General features: G+C 38.6%; 1 protein-coding gene across 2 annotated transcripts in view; it reads left to right on the forward strand.

The window, feature by feature from the left end:
- Positions 1 to 23,245, forward strand: part of LOC127648041 (noelin-2-like) — a 135,675-nt gene that overhangs the window by 71,854 nt on the left and 40,576 nt on the right. Inside the window, exon 1 of one of the 2 annotated variants that reach the window (XM_052132618.1) lies at positions 12,476 to 12,849. The exons of the other annotated variant lie outside the window; for it this stretch is intronic. Within the exon in view, the coding sequence (XP_051988578.1) occupies positions 12,706 to 12,849 (144 nt within the window). The 5' untranslated portion in view covers positions 12,476 to 12,705. Of the gene's footprint in view, positions 1 to 12,475; positions 12,850 to 23,245 lie in introns of those variants that run through there. 2 annotated transcript variants of the gene reach the window in all.

Raw genomic sequence — 23,245 nt, forward strand, 5'->3', positions numbered from 1 at the left:
GGGTACCGCAAGCTACCCTGTACTGGTATAGGTGCTCCACAGGTAAGGCCTCCTTCGGACTCCCCCTGTGTGTAACACCATGGTTCTGTCCCCTCTGGCAAGCGGACTCCCGTGTTTCCCTTAGGCAGTCACGGCTGCCTCGGTTGCCATGCTGTATGTTCCCCCCTCTATGAGGCTGGATCCACCACCGCACCAACTTTTCCACATAGGCCCTAAGTCAGGCCTCTGATGGTTTTGCCACTTAAACTTGCCTCCCCTCTCGGGTAGGCGTGGCCTCCGCAGGGTTTTCTCCGCCCTGAATAAGGGCTAAGACCCCCTTCCCTCAATGCGTGTAAGAGCCCCGGCCTTAGTTGCTCTATGCGAGAAACATAGAGAGAAAAGAGGCCCGGCCAGGCTTGGCCCGTTCCCAGGTTGGCGGCCAGCACCTTGTTCCCCCCTCCAGGGTAACGATAAGGAATCCTGATGGCTTAAATGGGGCATTGGGGAAGGGTACGTGCAGCATGATACAGTTGGTCGTCCTGCACATAAGAATACCTGCTCGCTCCTGTATCAGCAGTTCACGTACACGGCTCAGCGCATGGCACTTTTATAAGTGGACCCCTTCTGTCGCTTCTCTGACACAACGTGGAGAGAGCGACAGAAGGGGAACGTCTAGGTTACGTATGTAACCTCCGTTCCCCGATGGAGGGAACGAGACGTGTCTCCCCTGCCACGTCGCTGAGCCGAGCCACTGTTGTGGCCGGACCATTTCCGGCTCCTCAGAAAAATCCTGAATGAACTCCCGTATTTGCGCCGCTTAAATACCCGTATGTCCGGGGGCGGGACATTCAAATACTGGTTGCCAACTCTCATTGGCCTTTTTTCATAGTTCAGAGGTGAATATAGGCGCTCAAGAGAGACCCCTAGTGTCGCTTATCTGACACAACGTCTCGTTCCCTCCATCGGGGAACGGAGGTTACATACGTAACCTAGACGTTTTCTTAGGTTTTATCTATCAAAATGACGGACATCATTTGGAATTATCTGTCAGTGTTTAAAAAGTGGAGGTGGAAAAATCTTTTAAATAAGATATTAACCCGGCAACTTTTCTGGGACTGCTCGACCCGTATAAACGAGTAGTCATGCAAGCCCTATGTATAAAAGCATTTAGTAAATGTTTCTACATTAAAATGTGATGTATTACAATTTTATTACATTGCTGCCATAATAATTGACCATTTCAAATGTTAACGTGATCTGGCTCTCATTCTTCTTTTCCTTCTACTTAAGAGTTCCAACTCACTGTGGTGGAGCGGTGACATAATTGTATTATTGTGAATTATTAAAAAAATTCTGTTACACAATCCTCCAACTTTCACAACTGTCCGTTACCGCCAGAGCGGTTACCACAAGCAGCGCAACTGTATGGCACTTAGCAGTGGTCAAAAAGGATTTCCAAAATGGCTTTTGGATTATAAACTCAGATGTGGATTCAGACGGTGATTCAATTTCCACACGAACTTGGTTTTGTCAAAAAACAGTAGGTCTTTTGACCGGGAATGTTTTGTGGAAGGTGGAAGGACATTTTGGATTCGGACAGCAATTAAATCTCTGACTACCCCCCATAAATGCTGGAATTACCTAACTTCCCCATGTAAAATAATTGCCTTATGAAAAGGGCTTATATTTCTAATTCCTTCTCCTAGTACTGTTGCAATAGGCTGTATTTTATGTAAGCATAAAGGCAACATTCTTAACAGTCTGGAACAGTAAACATACACAGTTTTAACATCAGCGCTTTAGTACACTAGAGCAGAAGGGAAAAAAGCATTGACTTACCATTTATTTACTGAAACTTCACCTGGTGCAGAACAATTTGGAATAATATGAAACAATGCAACAGTCCCCTCTATGCAGCCTGAACTTGTTCAGATTGTTGAATCTTTGTGACAACTGTGCTAAAAACAAATCTAGATTCAGCGCAAAGAATGAAACTTGCAGGTGTCTCGACGTGCGTTTTTGAAAATGTTAAGTTCTTTTTAAATTGACACAGTGTTTAAAATATGCCAGTCCCGTGCGAGACACCGAAGAAACAGTGAGACATGGCGTAAAAGTCAAAGACATTCATCCAGCATGTGTTTATGTTGGAAAACTATGGGAAAACAGAACAGATATGCACAAAAACACATTTGGTGTGAACGGCCCCTAACTCGTCCATTTGCACGTGCCTGTGAGTGAGAGTAAGCCTGTTTATTTTTTCATTAATTACAAACCCGACCCAAACCTGTAGTACTACTTGAAAAACTGACCCGGACCCGGCCCGTTGGGTTCTCGGATCCCGACAGGCCTGGGTAGGAGACCTCTACTCCAGCGTGAAGATTACCTAAGCATCTACGTATCGTATCACGGCATATTTTAATCAGGAGTATTGAGTAGCCTATCGTGTGTAACAGCTTTTCATATTCTATTTATATTCCATGAAAAAATAAAAAACAAGACAAATAAGCCATATCAGTTGTAATTCTATGTTGTGCACAAATAAACAGCTTTTAGCCTATTAGTAAAATAGTGTGCCAGTTGTATTCTATTCATTCATTAACATTAGCAACAGTCTATCTGTGGATGTTTTTACTACAAGTGTGATGAAACGTTATTTTGAAGGCATGTGAGGAGTTGCGTTTGACAGCCGTCTGGTTTGCTAGAAAGATGTTATGATGGACAGAATATTTAAACTGGTTGCATGAAGCACATTGTAAAGGAATAATACTCTGAACAGGTTACTTTAAAATGCTACTACCATCACTATGAGTGCTGTTTTCATCTGTTTGTGTGTAAGCATACTGAATGTGTTTTATTGTAAGTCACAGGACCTTTCAGATGATGACTTGACATGACTGATATTATGGAAAATACGGTACTGTTCATTTCACAGATATGTACAATATAAACTACAATAAAAAAGACTCCAGTTTTATGTCTCAGAAACCCTAAAATATTTGCTAATAACAGTACATGACAGTAAACATTTGCTGCAATTCAGTAATTGCTGATTGTAACCATTTTACCACCATTCTTCTACATGTCTTGGTCACGTCACATATTGATTACTATAACTCTATTCTTACCGGTCAAGCTTCTTCATAAACTTCAGTTAGTCTAGAACTCAGCTGCTCAGATCATTACCAGAACTTCCTCCATAGAACATATTTCCCCTGTCCTTCAAAAGTTACACTGGCTCCTTGTGAAATATTGCATTGATTTTAAGATTTTGCCTCTTACTTTTTAGGCCCTTAATAATTTTGCACCTCTGTATCTTTCTGATCTTCTTCAAATATACATACCCACTTGTTCTCTTAGATCTTCTCTTAGTGAGAGAGATGTTCATCTCTCTCACTCTACCTTCTGTCCATTTGACCACTTTGGGGTCCAGAGCCTTTTCCCGTGCTGCCCCTCATCTCTGGAATCCACTTACACATGATATCCGTAATAGTGATAGCATCCATACTTACCTGGCTTTTCTGACAAACTTTGATTCAATGGTAACACTTAAACCAGGTCTGTCTTGGGGTGAATTTTTGTTCATAGTGTACTGTTTTATATTGTGGTATTTAATTTGTCATGCTGGTAAGGTGTCCCTGAGTGTCTTGAAAGTTGCCTATAAATAAAATGCATTATTATTATTATTATTATTTTGTTCCATTTGCAACAAATCCTTGGTTAATGCTGTAATTTTGGTGTGACCAATTAATTGACAGAATCAAGCAGAGGCATTGATTTAAAAGCACCACTGGGTCATAACACTTCTCCAGAATCTTATTAGTACAGGTGCCACATGTTATGTATTGGTAATGGCTTTTCAGTTCTTTGTCCTTGGTCTGATGGTTTGTATCACCCAGTATGAACAAAGGAGAATTAGAATATACAATATGCTCTGTTCCAAAATCTAGCGAGCTGCCTGTGGAAGCAGCATTTTAGGGCAACAGAAGTATGCTACTTTACAGGGAAGGCAATCTCAGAATGCATGATGAGCTCTGTGAAAACATAAATAAGATGCTGTGTAATGCAAGAGAAATGTTGATTATAAATAAACTTAGAGTTCATTCAATACTGAAAACTAAATATATAAAACAATTCATTGTAATTAAGATCATATTTACCCAATAATTGTGCATGCCACAGTAGGCCCTATGCATTGTTGTGTGTAATGCATTACTAATAATTAATTACTGTAATTAAATGTCCTTGAAAAAAGTAAAGTAAGGGATTCCTCTTTATTTTTCAGTAATTTAATTACTGTTACTTCTGATATAATTATATTAAATGCTGTACAGACTATAGTGAATTTTAAATCTACATTTAAATTCTGATGCTAAAATGTATGTTTTCTAATTTAACGCTGCCCACTTAAATTCTCTGGCCAGTTTGAGAATAATTGATGTGATTTTATACGATTTATTTGAAAGAATTAAAAGAACAGTTTCCTGTCTATCCTTGTATTGTTCAACTGTTCGAGGTTGATATGGGTTTTAAAAAGTAATTAACAATAAGTAATGCAATTACTTTTCTGATAGAGTAACTAGTACAGTCATCTAATTATACTGTAGAAGATGTTATTAGTAGTTAGTAATTAATTACTTTTTTATAGTAACTTACCCAACACTGGCCCTATGTATCTTTATGCTTATTAGAGTATCGTGCTCTTAGCTTAGCAGCATGCTAATGCCAGACTCTATTGAAATCAAGTGTGAGTTGGGTTTCCTGTGCAGAGTGATATGTATGTGGTGTGAAGATTTGTAGATCGTAAAGTCACTTATACGGTTCCATTAGGTTAGGATGCTGTCTTTCTAGGTTTTGAAACAGGGCTAAAGTGTCTAGTTTGTGCCAAGCATTCATCATCAAGATCTCAGTTCCTTTATCAGAGTTTGCACAAGGGTGTATGTAAACAACCACATAGAACAGTTTGGGAAGTTTGTAGGTAGATAGAAGGGGCAAGCTGACACCACAAGCTTTTATTCACTGATATTTTACCCCCACCCCCATTACCATTGCAAAGTATAGCTCCATTTAATGACAATAAAAACAGCTCAAATGGGAAGTAGCTTTCATTCAATTGAATTGAAAAGCCAATTATTCTCAAAGACAGCGTCAAGACCAAACCTAGAAGCGGGCAGACAGACATTTAGACAGCACACATGGCCACATAGTAACCTCAATTAACGTTCCTTCTCATGGCATCGGCTACCTCTTATTCAGGCTTAAGACACAATTTTATGGCAGTAATTAGCCAAATTACAAGAACGGAGGGGATTTTTTTCCGTTCCCCGCCACAGAACGAATGTTTCATTAGTTCAGATCAGCGGGAAGGGTCAGCGTGTCGAGTCACTGTTCACAGGGAATGTTATTCACAGAATTAATCTCTGTGGCTGTGGGTGTAATTGGGTCATTGAGGCGCGGAGAATGCGAACGATGATCATTGTAATCGGTTGTGAGATGAATTTGGACAGCATCATTAACTCAACGTGGGGGCAAGGCTGTCTTAATCACAACTAGAAAGACAGTAAGGGATCTGGATAACACAGCACTCCTATGGTTTGAAGATCTAATTCTCTCTGTGTCTCTTGGCTCATCGTGATATACAGCCGGACTAGTCACAAAAAAAGAGCAGAATGCTACAGCTGTGGCTCTGTATCTGTATCTCTGCACAACTGCAGTGTTGAGCCATACTGGAAAAGGTTTTGAGAAGACTGCTCAGCTCTATTTACAGTTATGTTTTGCCCAAAAGGCTGTGTGCATGCGTGAGTGTATGCATGAGTGTATGTAAGGTTGGAAAATGAAGCCAAGATGAAAGAAATATTGCAGTGTTGCTTTAAGTACTCCTTAAAGATGAAGTCATTTATGTGCTACTAGAATACAAACACTATCGCAAAAATGCACAGCATACTACCATGGCACTCATGTTGCAGCAAGCAGTATGTATAGTGGGCAGGTTTTCTGTTTGCATAGAATAAGTAGATGACCTCAAATATTTCCAGTATGCAGTATACACTGCGAGGAATGCTGTATCCCAAAATTAAATGTGCTGGGCTTCCATTTCCATGGTGATGAATGAATCAGACATAATGTCAGCCATGACTTTTACATCTCCTACTTGACATGTTTGACCAGGCTGCCAAAAAGTTAAGAAATGTTTACACACACACACACACACACAAAATGTTTTTATAGGCAAACATGAGCTAGATGGATGTCTTTGACCGTTGTGCCACGTCAGACTGTTTTTTTCTGTATATAGCATGTAGGAGGTTATACAGAACTTCAACTTTTACAAATGAGTCTCAAGACACTTGCATTCTGGCGTAGTGCAAAATATTTTCACTCGATGATCAAGTGCTACACGGACAGGTTTAGCCATTGCACACCTTCTATGTTGATGGAAAAATACCGGTAAGAACAGCACTAACACCACTTGGTAAATTTGATTAGGCTGCCAAAGGTTACAACATTTATTACACAAAAATGGGCAAAAATGAGTAATGGGCTGTTTACACAGAACATTTTCTTTTACTTCCATATGCACTGTTTTTCAATCATGTTTTAATGATCAAACCAAATGGTTGTTATTAAATGTTAGTATTTGTTTAACATGTTTTGAATAATTTTTCAGTGTTTAAGGTCCTTTTAAAACTGCATTATTTTTTATTGCAAAAGTATTGAAAAGAGCTCCTCATATAGGTGCACTTGATATTTCTAAGGCATTTTTGATTTGATAAAAAAGATTCAGATTAAAAACTGAGAAGTAATTCATAATTACACAAAAATGATCAGATTTTGTGAGGTTTCATACATTTAACATGGAAAATGTATGGTTTGTCATTAAAATATGGATGTTAATAGTATTGTAACGCTACACAGCATATAGATTGATGGAAATTATGTTTTATTATATCTTATGGTGAGATAAACGGTGATTTTACGAACGTAAAAGGACATTTCAAGATCTTTTGGAACTAAATAAATTCTCTTAAAATCATCAGTTAAACTTGGCCATTATTCGGGCGGGACCTCAACTTTCGCCAACAATTTTTTGAGAAATATTATACACTATGTATACTGAGCAGTATGCAGTAATTAGTATGCTAGTTTCCCATTTCCAACGTAGCACTAAACTTTCCCAAACACTCTTATCGCCCCTTCCGCCCTGCTCCCCATCTGCCATTGTTTGTTCAAACACGTAGTCCCGCCCCAAAGTGATGCCATTGTTTGACCGAGAAGTGCATGTTGGAACACTTAATCTAACAGAACAACACTTTAAAAGTGCCACAGAGCCACTTGGTTTATAGCCTACAGCTGACTTGTAGTTGTCTCTGCACAATAAACTGGGCAAGGAGAAAGTATTTTAAAATCAAAAAATTACACACTTCACCTTTAAGCTTCTAGTCATCATTCAGAAAAGACAGTTACACACAGACATCCCCACAGCCTAAACTCTAAAAACCTCTTCTGCAACCAAAGTGCTTCATCTCACAGAACAGTTGTCTCCCTGCTGAGCAACAGCTCAATAATGCTGCCATTTTTAAGATATACTTATCATGGGAAAGGTAACACTGTCATACAACAGGAAGACAAGTCTAACCAACCAATGCCCTCAGTGATCCCTCATTCAGCACTGTCACAGTCTGTTTGTAGCACATGGATAAATGTGTAAAAGGCCTGCATCACAGTGCCAATATTTCTCGGAACACATAATGCGAGTTGATATCTTCAGGGTGCCGTGGCACAGCAGAATCCAATGCTGGTAGTGGCAGGCTACATTATTTAGTGGGGTTTGGGTGGGAGTTGGCAGTGGAAAAGTGAGCTAGACATTGCATGTTGCGTGCACAGTAGTCTCTTGAGCGGGCGCTGTTCCGCACACACTCTCATGGGTCTGTGTTGTTATCCGTACTGATCTATATGCAACAGCTGCAGTTAAAACTTGACCTGCATATAGATTAACTTAATGGTTGTCAAAGGGTAATCTTTTGTGATGATTTAAAACAGGCTCAGGGCTTGTCGATTTAGTAAACAATGCCTTCCAAATGGCTGTTTTTTTGTGTCTGCATAACTCACAGAGTGCAGAATAATGTAGAAAAATGCATACAAGACTTTGACTGTGGCCTTGAATGTGTTGCACATTTAAAAGACACGCTGAGTAGACATTTATAATGGTACCGGTTCGTGAATAGTCCAACAATGTCCTTGGAGAGGTTCTGAGGCTGTTTGGGAATCTCTAGATATTTACTGCCATCTGCAGGTGGTCAAAAGCACTGCAATCTACAACTTAAGTTCATTTAAATTGTGGGAACTGATTAAAAATGCCCTTTAAACCAGAAGCCCTGAAGGCAAACGTCACAATACAATTTTGAGTGGTTGTTTAGCATAGATTGCTCAGTAAACACGACGTGTTTGCACAGGTATGTGTGTATAAGTGTGCCGTGCATCTGCTTGTGTTGTTGCACAAATATACGCACTCTCACATTTGTGTGTGACAGCGTTAGCGTGTGGGAAAATGAGTAACATCATTAATGAGGACGTAAGCGCCTTGAACAGAAATAGCAAAGTGAGAGCCCTTTAGGGCAAGAATGAAGGAAACGCAACCATGGCTTGACTTCTTCTCCACATCACTGCAGCATAAAATACATGGTTATATGGCTCCATGGCATTAACACAGTGTTTTGGGTAGACAACTTTAACAAGTGTGACTGTCAAATTGTTCAAAAACAGCAGACAGATTGTTTTGAATAAGATGTATGTTCAGGAAATTGAAGCAGAGACTATTTAGCCTGAGATGGAATACTGTAAAAGGAGTGGGAGAAATTGGAAAACCCAATATGGTGGATTCAGAAAAGGAAGTCCAGCCTTACAGTAAAAGAGCCAGACATTGGCTGTCAGTCAACTTGAGAGTGCGGATACGCATTAGCTGGACCAGCCTATAAAAATAGCATTTTTTTTTAGCATGATCTGAGCTAAAGAAACAGAATTTAAGACACTACTGTCAGATTTTACTGCTGATGTGAATTATGTTCTTCATTTTTAATCTTGACCAACCATTTTGGAGAATTCGGATTTCCCCCATTCAAGTGCACAGGAGCTTGTACCCATAGAAAATAGCTGCCTGAATGTGTTTCAAGATGGTGGCCAAGTGGACTGATTTGCCTGGAAAGGGATTTTGACCGAAGCTAAACCTCTTCTCTAACACACAAGTAATGCATGTAACCATGGGGATATATGGTAAGTATTTGTATTACATCTTTAAGTTTTATTCTAAAATGTTAAAATGCTGCTTTCATCCTCAATTCTGTTCCTGAAACTTAAATCTGACCAGTTGTACTTAAGTGTTATCATGGTCAATGTCATTTTTAAAGACATGATCCTGATTTGGCAGAACGAGATACTGTAATTTATCTCTATGAGATTAATCTACCTGATTGTTTTAAGTATCATCATATGATCTGCAGCAGAGATTAGGACACACCTGGAGCTGCCATCTGTTGAACAACACTACCCTCTAGCGTTCATCCGTAGAAATGACCCTTTTGCGTGTCAGCAAAGAGCAAGCTACTTTATAATACTGAATACTGAATGTATTCCAAACTGCAAAGGACAATTTTGTATTTACTTTAATGATAAGAAAAATGCGAAGGTTTTTTGTCCTCTTATTCTAAAATCAGTTCTCACTCTGAAACGTTTAATGAGACCATCAAATGCAGGCCAAGGATAATAACACACAGGTGGGTGAAAAATGACACATTCTCTTTTAAAAACCTACACACAGAGAGAAGATATTGTTCAGGGTTTTCTTGGGGTCAACAGCTTTCTGTTTCTCTGCATGATTGTAAAGCTTTTGGAAGCTGCTGGTGAAGTGTTACAATTGTTTAATGGCAGTTGCAGTCATTTATTGTGACTTGTAGTTAAAGGAACAGTTCACCCAAAAATGTTAACATGGAGTTAATTCAAATATGGTGCATAAAACCTGGTATGATATGACTTACTGAACTGAAAATTTGAATGTAAGCAAGGATGAAATATTATATATATACATTTTTTTCTTTTACTCACCTTCATGCATCTCACATGTGTATGACTTTTTTTTCATCTGCTGAAATTTAAATGAAGATTTTTAGAAGAATATTTCAGCTCTGTTGGTCCACACAATGTAAGTAAATGTGTGCCAAAATGTTTAAGCTCCAAAAACCACTTAAATCAGCATAAAAGAAATCCAGTGGTTAATGTCTTCAGAAGTGATACGATAGGTGTGGGTGAGAAACAAATCAATGTTCCAGACTTATTTTTTACTATAAACTCTTCTCACTGCTCAGTCAATTTCCAATTTACTTTCACTTTCACATTCTTCTTCTGTTTTTGGTGATTCACATTCTTCATGTATATCGCCACCTACTGGTCAGGGAGAAGAATTTCTAACAAAAACTGACTTAAATATTTATCTGTGTCTCACCCACACCTATCATATTGCTTCTGAAGATATTGATTTATCTACTGGAGTCATAAGGATTACTTTTATGCTGCCTTATGTGTATTTTGGAGCATCAACATTTTTGCACCCATTAACTTGTATTGTATGGACCTACTGAGCAAAAAATCATAATTTGTGTTCAGGAGAAGAAAGAAAGTCATACACATCTGGGATGGCATGAGGGTGAGTAAATGATGAGAGAAGTTTCATTTTTGGGTGAACTATTCCTTTAACTATTAACATAATGCCAGCATATGGCTTCATATGATACTATCATGCTTTTAAGGTGCCTTTTTTGTTATTTGTGGTGTTTTTACAGCCCTGGTCCTCATTTACTTTCATTGCAGCTTGAACAGTTTTCTCCTTTTTGCCCATGGAAAAAAAGAAAACCACACAGGATTGAAATTATGTTTGCTTTTTGGGTGAGCTACTAAGAAATTAAGGAAATAATTAATCTGAAACTCAATTTTAACATCTTAATCTTTTCTAAATTGTGATTTTTCAATGGAAAGATTTAATTCAGTGTTGTGTTTGCATGTCTTTGCGAAAATGTTCAATGTAACCATCAGATTTCTATTGATGTGACACAGAAGCTCTCAGAACAACTTAAACAGATTGCTCTGGAGCCAAAATGCTGTGACTTGTTATCACGGTGTAGTTAGACAGGACGAAAATACACATGTAGTGCTGTATTACACTTATTCAGGCAAATCTTATAGTTGCATTTCTCTGCTTCTAGCAGCACCAAATGTGATCGCAAAAATAGTGACCATTTCTAAACAGGTTTCCTAAAAACTCCCCCTGTTGTCACAAGTTGTCTCAAACAGGTTATCCTGCCCCTTATCATTGTTTGAGCCAATGTTGCTACAGTATGTTTGGGTTTTGATAGTGCCACGGTGTTTAAACTTTTTCATGTATAAACGGCTTATTTTAAACAGAGTATTTTAACATTGAAAACTTGCACACATACATTTCCTACTTTTTCACACTAGCTGCAGTACTCTTATACGAACACTTGATGGCAGTGTTGAGCTGGAAGATTCACAGTTGCATCAGGTGAACTGAGACAACAAAGGGTCTCTGGCAGCTGTCACTTCTTATTGATTGATATGGCATAACCCTGCAAATCTCAGATCACTCTCAAAATGTCTAACCACTGACAGGAGACACATGTTATGAGCTAAATAACCAGCGATGACACTATGGCACAATGAAGGATGAAAATAAGCAAGGTGTGATAATTTGTCAGAAGACATTGTGCCTATTTACTAAGGCTTGAATGACACAGTTCTCCAAAATTCCATTGCTCGAGGTTAAAGCAGCCTATGCCCAGTTCATCTTTTTTAATTATGTGACTATTGTGGCTTCAGGCTTGGGCTGATTTGAAAGAGACAGAGAGAGTTGCCTGCATGGCTGGGCTGCTGATGGACTGCAGTCAGCTCTGGTTAGTGCTGCATCCCAATTTCCCATTACGCTTTGATTAAGGCAGTGTCACGTGTACATTTGATTGATGAGCTGTCAGGGGAAAGTCGCCGACTGGAACGCCTCATCATCTTCCTCATTAGATACTTCAAGAGCCTTGCGACTTTTCCTCACACACATACAAACAAAACACACATGGAGAAAGATCCTAATTTAGCACTGTGAGCAGCCTCTGTGCAGTTGTGAGGGGTGACGATCCTTTCAAACGGTGACAGCTTCAAACGGTTGAGTGTTGCACAAAGATCTTGAGTTGTGCATCTCCCCTGCTTCTGATTTTTTTGTGCTTGTGAAAAGAGAAGAGGCACAGGGGAGCCAGAGATGAGGAAGACAGAGGGATGGATGTGAAACAAGGCTGGAGAGAGGCAGGGGAGGGAAGGGGAGGGAAGATGAAGAGAGAGATAGAGATGCAGCCAGTGCGCAGCATCTTGAATGAGTGAGGGGAGGGAGAGGGAGCGTAGAAGTAAGACTCAGGCACTGGCAGTTGCTCTCAGGCTGAAGAATAGCTTGTGTGTTATGTATCGCTGTGATGCCATCGGATATGAGCAGCTGGCATGTGTGAGCTGGTTTTAAGACTCCACGAGCGCACGTGTGACCGCTTGTCCCTTGATTGGAGGAAGAGGGAGGTGCAGTGCGCATCAGGTACGCTTCCACAGTTGCGTGTTGCATCTGGACCCCGACACCAGGGAGTGCAGGGGGGGGGGCACTAGGGCCAGGTGGCCAGCCGGGGGGACAACATGAGCGTTCCGCTCCTGAAAATTGGTGCGGTGCTCAGCACCATGGCCATGGTAACCAACTGGATGTCCCAGACGCTGCCCTCTCTGGTGGGGCTCAACGGAACAACGATCTCCCGTGCAGGCACCTCGGAAAGGATCGTCAGCGTGCGTAACCCTCTTCTTTCCTTCTCTTTCTGTCTGTGTATCTGCTTGCTCATTTGAGTAAGATAGGAAATCAAGACCTTTGGCGATAAAGAGCAGTTATACCACTCTGTGGTTAAAATCCACTGAGATTTAGCAGACTGACTTTTAGAGAGATTTTCCAGGCAGGTAAATTGAATGGGTGTCTGGTTGCTGTAGAGGGATTGGTTACAGAGGAATTGATGGCTGCTGTGGGTGAGTGATTCTCAGTGGGAGATGATAGACAAGGAAGTTATTCCCAGTGAGATTCATGGCTCCTGTGAGGATTTCTTTGCCTTGCCAAGGGAGAGAAGTTAAATGCCTTATGACTGATGTTTAGGTTAAGGTAAGGAAGGGAGGAAGGATTGTCTCTCTGTGGCAGTGAGACAGTGTGTTGGATGCTGAAACAGTTACAGACACATGCAGCCAGTTATGCCAAGATTTCATAGCCTTTAATCCAACACTCTACACCAGAGGTTCTCAACTGGTTTTGTTCGACGAAAAAAAACATGTTTTAATCATTTGAAGTTAACTCATAAATGAAGTTCAGGTCTTAATTTGTTTTAAGTCACATTTTCATTGTTTTCATCTGGTTCATGTTTTTTAAGGATGAGGGCATGTCTACCTAATGTGGCTTCTAAAAAGTGAGAAACATCAAATATTGTAGAGTTTGATTGGATGTATGGTCTTTGACATCAACAACAAAAGATATGGGAAATGTTTTCTCAAACTATACAGAAATATTTTTAGTCTCATTTTATTATTTGCATTTAGCATTGTTTTTTTTCCCTGCAGTCCATTAGTGATGGGAAGATCGGATACATTTACTCACTTGGATCTTTGAGTCTCGTTCAGCAAAATGAATGAATCTTTATTCAAGTAATTTCGTTCATTTGAGCAGAATTAAATAAAAATGTTACATTTTCAATAGCCAAATCCCCCCCAACATTACGCAAACTTTAATTATAGTCCCAATAAGGAAAAAATGATAATGAAGCCAAGGACAAATTATGAGAAACAGAAAGATTAGTTCACCTCTGGAATCTTGTTGTCCGAGTCATTCCTTCTTTTGTCACGTGACAGCCGTATACGCCATGCAGTCCAGTGCATGGCCTATACAGCTGTCACGTGACAAAAGAATGAATGACTCAGACCAGATGACTCAGGAGGTTAACTAATCATTTCTGTTTCTTGTGTGTGAAGAGCGTATACAGCTGTCACTTGACAAAGGATGATTAACTAATCATTTCTGTTTCATGTACAGCACCTGTGCTGTTTTCACATAACAAATGAACGAATCGTTCACGAACGACCCATCACTACTGTCCATGACCCTTTCAGAACAGACCTGCAACCCAGTTTTGGGTCATGACCCACCAGTTGTGAATTACTGCACTACAGGACTTTTTAGCCTTTATTTACAGGACATTAGAGGGAGACAGGAAAGTAGGGATATCCCGATACAATTTTTTTGTGAATGAGGACGAGAACCAATAATTTATTTTTGATATTCGCTGATACCGAATTCGATAACTGTGGGTTTTTTCTCTCCCTAAACTCCATATTAACAGTGTTTCAAATATGAATTCATTAAAACTTTAATGAAATTAAAATTAATATTATAGCATAATATTGTATTATTTTTATCAAATGAAGTGCTTACGTATATGCAGAACCTCGCAGCACAATCAAAATACAACATTGGAGTTATAATTTGTCAAAAAAAGTGCTGCATAACAGAACATCACAGATGCATCACAGAAGTATACAGTTACTACTGATTTATCATTATTAGTATTATTAGTAATATTACAGTGAATTTTACATAACTTTACAGTAGTGATATATTTACCTTTATTTTGATGAGTTTCTTTGATGTTTTGACCAAAGAGCTCTGAGTCGTTCCCACTCTGGAAAAGCCGGTAGCTACATGACTCAAAGTGATTATTAAACCACAAAAGACTGCTATTTAATTAAATAAGTATGTACTCTGTATGTACCTCACACTTCAACATGAATTTGCACTCTGTTTACTGTCATCTGCTACAAACAGAGCGTGTGATGCTCATGACGGTGTTTTCCCTGTATGAGCCAAGGAGGAGCTTTATAAGATATGAGCAGCCGGCGTCAGCACAACATTTTCTCCACACATTCGAATTACATGCAAACTATATATTTACAGTATCTCATTAAATCACAGCTTTTGCAGTTAAATAACCTCACTACTATATAAAGTGATTTTAATTTGTGGGCTGAATTTTTACATAATGACATTCATATGTCAGATGGTATTGGAGCAGTACATGAAAGCAGTATCTGACTCAATACCAGTCTCATATCAGTACAACCCTACAGGAAAGTGGGGGAGGGAACATTACCCAGGCTGGTTTCAAACCCATGTCCTCATGAGCCATCAGCTCTCATAACTATCAGGGATAAGTGTTCTACCTTGTACTACAGCTCAGAGAATGTATTACAATATTAAGAAGTGCCTGTTGGAGAGATGCCAAGCTTCTGGCACTGTCAAGAGAGACTCATTTAAAGTAAAGAATAAAAAAAATATGGATGTGTAGTAAAACCCTAGAGCTAAGGACATTGTTATTTCATAAAAGAATGTTAAGGGAATGCTGGCTGAAATTTCACCCTACAATTCTGCCAGTGAGTGAGCAGTGAGTGTGTATGCCTGTGTGTTTTATGAACATTAGATATTGAAAGATGGCACCAGGTGTGAGTAGGTGGAGGGAGAGAGAGATAGGGCTCATGTGACATTTGCAGGATCATTATTGTTGAGAGATCGCTGTGTAGTGTCTGAGCATCTGCCCCTCAATAAAAGCTGTACTGCTCATAGCTTATGGCCAGGGTCGACACTCCATCTGGATAACGGAGAACATGCTGTAGGGCTCAATCGGGTCAGTCTATATGCTTACCCTCATGTCCATCTGTCTAGAAGAGGCATCTTCTAAAATTTTCTATCACAGGTTTCTCTAACATGTTCACACTTGTTTTGAAAGACTGTTACTTCTTTTCACCAGAGGCTAGAAGCTTTATGGATTTACTCTATGCCTCTCTACATTGGAAGCTACTTTCCTGCAGAGCTGTGTACCATGTTCAGAGTTTAAAACTCTAAAATACCAGAACAGCCACATATCAAGCTTGTTTACTCACCCTCAATGAGCAATAGAGTAAAACAGTGCCTGCCCAATGTTTTTGCCATTTTGGTTGCGGAAGATTCTTTTTTTTTCCCATAAGGATTTCATTAAATCCTTCACAAAACAGTTCTAAGCCAATAACCAATCCAACCAATTTTGAGGTGAATCACAAGGTCACAAACTTGGGTTGCAAGCAAGAAAAGTATATGAAAATTGGACAAAAAGACAAAGGTACAAGTCTGTGTACTGAAATAATTTCAATTCCCTGTAGCATTGCTAATGACATAATGAAATAATAAATTATGGATAATATAAAACTAGTCATGTAAAGTTGTCGATTATGTGTAATGCATCAATTCAAATAAAAATGAAAAAAGTTGTTTCAAATAATATTTTTTTTTACCATTTCATGATCATGAATAGTGTAGTTCTTCACTCTATTAAATACAATAAAAAAAACATAAAGTTGAAATAATGCATAATCATGGCTTCAACAGAAGTGTATACTGTATGTAAGGGATAATGTATGTCAGCCGGTTGTTATTGCACAATAAACCCTGACAGGGTGATCAGGACTTGTATCACCCTGAAGGGGTTTATTTTGCAATAACAACCGACTGACTGTACATTATCCCGCTTAATGCATGGCTACTAACCAAATAAATCAACATAAAATATTGATTTGCGTTGAGCAGAAAGAAATAGCTGAAGAGCTGAAATCAACCTCAGATTTGCGTCTGTTGGTGTTTACTTTGAAACAATTACCATCAGACTGCTCATTATTCAGCCTATTACAAGACTACTTGCCAAATAAATAAATAAATGCACATGAAAAATGTATTTAAGTTGAAATTATTTTATTAGCTTGTAGAGTTCGCACAGTGACCCGAGAAGCATGAGATACGGCTTGCAGAACCCGGATGAGAAAATAGATACTGTACAATTTAATCCCCAGATGTGCAGTTGTTAGAGAGCAATATCTGACTGCTGGATGGCGCCATTGACTAATCAGAGTTCAGTATTCCAGAGAGTTTTGTATTAACATCAACAACCTCTGAGCTCACGGTAGGCCTGTCTATAAAGGTTTATATGTAAGTTATTGATAATAATCAATGGAGAAAATGAATGGGACTTTTATTTCTTGAAACAGACTGTGGCGCTCTATTGGGGCTGATGGGCACCCAGTTGCACCCACCCCTATGCATCAAAACTTGTTATTTCAGTGTGTGGGTGCATGGAAGAAAGCCTGTGGTAGGTGCAAGCTCCAGAAATTGGATAATACCACTATTCAATAGCTGAAAAGAGGAAATCATTGGAAAATGGCCTGAAATGAGTCATGAAATTTATTTATTTATCTGAAACAGCACCCATTGAAGCTTCACTATAGGTTATCACCATTGATTATACACTATCATTTGGGAACTGCCAGGTATCTCATTTTCTAAGCAGAAATTTTATAACTCTGCCTCTCTTCAACTCAAGGAAAACCCCAGGGGAAATTAGCATACATACAAAGAATCTTTCCCAATCTACCCTTGAGCGAGGCCTTAGTTTTTAGATTTGAGGCATTAGATGGATGTTATTCTCATGCTGGGTACTGATTTATTCTCAATGATAAGTGAGAACCCATCCAAAGCGATCTGGCTTAAAAAGACTACAAATCTAATCTCAAAAGCACATTGCTCTGTCAGAAACTACCCTTTTCCACCAACAAGAACCAGGTGCTGGTTCAGAGCTAGAGCTAGAGCTAGTGCCGGTTCGGAGCTGGTTCGACTGATGAGCCTCCAAAGAACCGGTTTGCTTTTCCACAGGCTAAAGAGCCAGCACAGAGCCAGGTCTTATGTCACTGTATACGTCTCATCTTTCCCAGCAACGTTAGCGCGGTGGCGCCAAACACAAACCAATAAACAATGGCGGACATTGCTTTGCTATTGATGCCCTGTCTAACTTACCCTGGACTTCTGCAGAGGACCAGAGTGCAACAAAGCAGCTTGTTTCCTCCACTGACCACAACTGTTTTTGTTTAATCGCGTCCATCGTGTTTATCTGCTAATTCAAAAATGGCGGTCACAAGTTTCTGTTCGTCTTGATGGTCACGGTAACCCCGCCCCCAGCCGCTGACGTAAGCGGTTCTTACTTTTAGACCAGCAATGATTTGGTGCTACTTATGAACCACTTTTACTGGTTCGGAGCTGGTGCTTTGGTGGTCAAAAAACAAAGAACCGATTTGAAACTAGGCTCCGAACCAGCACAAGCTCTGCCTTGGTGGAAAAGGGGTAAAAGGGAGCTGCATTACTCTGTTCCAGAGATGAGGTGATGATTGTGTATAATGAGCTGCAGAATGAAGGTGTGGTCCGAAGCAGGGTGATTTATCGACTGGTAGAGGGCTGAAGGGATGTGTTTTCTTTTCATCAAAGCAACTTGTCTTCCATGCTGCCATGATTCTGTCAGCTGAGGACATGTGAGGCGTCTATTTCTCAAACAAGAGACTCTGATGTACTTATCCTCTTGTTTAGTTGTACATCTGGCCTTCCATATCTCTTTCTGTCCTTGTTAGAGCCAGATGTTCTTTGTCTTTGAAGACTGTAGTGTGCACTTTTGTATGAAATCTTAATTTTTTTGGCAATTTCAAGAATTGTATAGCCTTCATTACTAAAAAACAATGATTGAATGACGAGTTTCCAAAAAAAGCTGTTTCTTTTTTGCCATTTTTCACCTAACATTGAACTTAAGACATGTCAGTCTATTGCACACGGTGGCAACTCAAATACAAACACAAACACAATGTTAAGCTTCATTTAACGAACCAAATAACTTTCCACTGTGTTTGATATAAAGGGCAAGTGATTTTCTATTACCAAATTAGTAATTTAGCATGATTACTCAAGGATAAGGTGTTTGAGTGATGGTTGCTGGAAATGGGGCCTGTCTGGTGAGGGTAATGTTTTTTTACATCAGTAATGTCCTGACTATACTTTGTGATCAGTTGAATGCTACTTTGATGAATTAAAGTATCAATTTCCTTCTGAAATGCAAAATCTGTACATTATTCCAAATTGTTTGCCACTTTTTGTATATATGCTCTTAATATACAGTATAATGAGGCTGCATTATTTGGACAAAAGTCTAATTGCAATTATTTTGAAAAATGCAATTGTGATTTCAACATATATCATACATAAATCAAATATCAGATTTAACAATGATAAACAAAAACTAGCAAGTGATTCCTTTTGCCAACATTTGGTAATGTTTTCCCCATGTTCTACTGCCAATAAAAAGACTTAGGCTACTTTTTGAGGGTTCACAATTGAGTCGTCTTAAAAAGAAACAAACTCAAACCAAATTTCACTTCAGTCACAAGTAAATAAATAAAACATTGAAAAAAAGAGAGAGAGAAAAAATAAAGCCTGTCTTCTTTGTTTTCACATTGTACCTGTTCACTGTGTACCTGCTTCTAAAGTTTCTGTGTGTAGCTAAATTCACAACAGTTGTGTAACATGCTCCTCATTTTAACATTTCCCTGCACCAATGGGTGTATTATTTGTGTTGGTATATTAACATGTAGTGGCCAAACATATAAAGTGAACCTTAAAACAAGGGTGCTCACACTTAGGGAATGAGATCTACTTTTTCAAAATTACATTATTCAAGATCTACCATGCACAATATACTATATGTATAAGCAGTGTTGTCACAATACCATCATTTTTAGTAGTTGGCAGTGTAATTTGACAACACTTGATACCAGTTTCGATACTATAACAATAAATAACACTAATACTAATTTGTTCATTATGTACAGTAAGTACTGTTTAAATTATCAATTAATTATGACAAGTAAACTGTCTGTAATAAAATAAGAATAAAGACACAAAATAAAGGCAATGAATAGAAACAAATAAAAAACAATAGAGCAAAAAATCTAATGTAAGAAAACTTCTCTGTTGACCTCTCTCATCAACAAGGTATTTCCATCCACAGAACTGCTGCTCACTGGAAGTTTCTTTGTTTTTGGATTACGATACTAAACATTACGATGCATCGCTGAAACCAGTAATTACAGATGAAATGTCATGTACAGGCAGATACGATTCAGGTTTTAATGGAGCAGGCTCAGCAGGGTCATACAATGAAAAAATGTCTATTAGTTGGCTAGCATGTAAAGACCACAGTAAAGATTTTTTGTGATTTGATATTCAGTCTTCAACTCGCTATAAATCCGCTGTGCACTGTGGTAGACATGTAAATAATGTCGCATTTTATTTATCATGGTTTGCGAATTCGGATGACATTATCCTCCTCTCTGCAATCGGTTGTTTACATTTTACGACTCTTCATTTTCTAATCCGAATAGCTCCAAAAGTTGAACACCTAGAAGACTGAAACCACTCTCATCTTGACCAGTCTGATTTGAGAATTTTTTCACAGGCATATCTTTTCCTGTCAACTCTTTTTAAGTCCATGAGTCTGGAAGATGAAAAATAAGCATTCTTCACTTCAACGCCTATTTCCAGCAAGCACGCAATCTGGGTTCATGCGAATTCACTTGTATTAGAGCCCGATTTGTGAAAACACGTAAAGGCAGTAACACTGAATGTGGTAACCATGTGTAGACTGGTTTGGTTGGGGGTTTGGAAGAGTCAGGAGACAATGAGGCAGGTTCAAGGTTAGTGTTTTTATTCCCAGTATTTTTACAGATATGACGGTAACCGTCGTTACGCTTGTACACAACAGGGCACAGGTCTCCACTCTCTGGCTGTCGTGTTTCACGCGTTCACTCTCTCCCCCTCTCGACATTTGGCGTTCCTTAAATGTCTCTCTCCGTATCACTATAACAAGACACAGGTGTTAGAGGTAATTAAACTCCAGGTGACAAGCCTTACCGCTCTCTCTCTCGCCCGCAGACCGACACACGACCACGCCCCCCATGACACATGAATTCCCTATTCATTTTGGTTTAGGGAAAGAGGCGCCATATGGCTAAATGGTGACGCCTCCACTTGAAAAACTTGAGTCAAATTGCTACTGGTAGGCAAAGACACATACAGTCCACACTGAAATGTTCTGAATACACAAACATAATACAATCCATGGTGATTCAAATAACTTCAACAGACCAAAGCATAGATGCTGTTCTTAATAGGAGCGACATATCATACATCTTGTGTGTTTGTTTACACACAGAACAGCACGTGTTTCTCCCAAACAGTGGCAGCATCAGAATGAGACGACTTTTTAAAAGTTGCGCTTGTACAACTCTTAAAACGGTCCGCACATTGCAAGAAATGCATCAAAACAATTAAAGACATCCATCTAGTGCATGATTACAAAAGACTAACAATTAAAAATTGCACAGATGGGTCCAGGACACCTTCAAAACAGCACAAGAGCAAACAGCAAGATGAAACAGGATAGGGGTCTCCTTTTTAGAGTTCTAACTTGACATTGTGTCTTTAACCCTCTGGGGTCTGAGGGTGTTTTGGGCCCTGGAGAAGTTTTGACATGCCTTGACATTTGTGCTTTTTTTCAGTTGCTTAAAAACAAATTATTGGCTAAAGTCTGAGAACACTGTATTCAGCACAAACTGGGCTACAATAATATGTGAGCAACATGTGTGTACATATTTGTATTGAGAAAATAATGTTTTTTGAAAAACTAACACTTTAAATAATTGAAATAAGGCCATATAACACATACTAAACATTTGTCCACAAGACTTTTGAGAACTGGATCATGTAGCCTAGAGTTTTTGCTACAAAATGACCTGATCACGCATTCATACAAAACAATATACTAATTTAACTTTTGTAAAACACTTTTAGTGTTAGAAAGGTCATATGCGAGGAGGCCTGAAATATCATGAATATGGAAGTATTTCACACCTGAGGAGACAAAGACCCTCCCCTGGGCCTATCACTGAGGAATGTGACAGAAAGACTTAATGATCAAAATCAAGTTTTAATTTAAAAGAAGTAATATGACTATATATTTTCTTTACTTAAAGACTTTACTTAATTTTAGACCTACACTACCTGGATTTATTTGTTCCAAAATACAGTAAATATATTTATATTTTTAAAAATGTAAAAGAACAGTTTTATAATTGAATATATTGTAAAATGTAATTTGTGATCAAAGCTGAATTTTCAGTATCATTACTGCAGTCTTCAGTGTCACATGATCCTTCAAAAATCATTATAATATGCTGATTTTCTAATATGAACATATTTACATCACATTTGACACATTTACACCTATTTGTAAGCACAAGCTTTGATAATGATAATGAGGCAGCATAAACACTAGATAAAATATAATCTAAACATTCATATTATTTTTATATCATATTACATATCATATTTATATTATACAGCATACAATTGAAATACCTACTTTAGCCAAAACAGCATTTAAATGTAACTAAAACTTGCTTATTAGGACATTTAAAATGTCAATACTCTGAATCCTGGCTGGAAACAGTCCCACTAGTAAAATATGTACATGTTTATATAAAATAGCATGTCAACTAAAGAAAACTAAATGACTTACTTGTCCGAAATTGTATCCTCAGCTGGATCAAGTATCTTCTTCTGAGGAAAATGTTAACTCTTCCTCACTATCCAGGAGTTTCCTCAATTGTGTATCTTGCGATCTTTAAAACGCGCAGAAAAATTAATGAACTAGATGCTTTTTAAGGCACAGTCGGGGGCGTTCACCATTTGCATTGATCGTCTCAGCACATTACCGTATGAATAGCGCCCTCTGTGATCACATTAGAGATATTTAGCTGAGCCAGGAGGAACTGTACATTGCTTTGTTTCATACAGATTACATTTCAGGAGAATATTTGTTTTAAATTTGAATTGTTTTATTTAAAAATAGACATTTTAAGCTTTCTTTAAACATATGTTTCATTTTGTGTGATAAGTATTCCCAGAGTTTCAGTTCATTTTTGTGACGGGGTTTCAGATATATGCTCACGAACACGGAGACTGCTTACAGCTCACCCTTTTTATTTACTTTATTTTACAAAAGCACAAGGTTTTGTTGTTATTTTGAGTGTACACAAATAAAAGTAGACACTTTATGGTCTCTAATTATGTCTTACACTTATCTGTATGCCCCAAAGTGACGGAGTATTTTATGTTGTTTCCGCTGTAATGACGAAAATATCCAGCAGGACGCGCCGGCTCGTCTGCTGACCCCAGAGGGTTAAAAGCAGACAGACA

The sequence above is a fragment of the Xyrauchen texanus genome, chromosome 8, assembly GCF_025860055.1.
Source record: "Xyrauchen texanus isolate HMW12.3.18 chromosome 8, RBS_HiC_50CHRs, whole genome shotgun sequence".
In the NCBI taxonomy this organism is placed as follows: Eukaryota; Metazoa; Chordata; class Actinopteri; order Cypriniformes; family Catostomidae; genus Xyrauchen; species Xyrauchen texanus.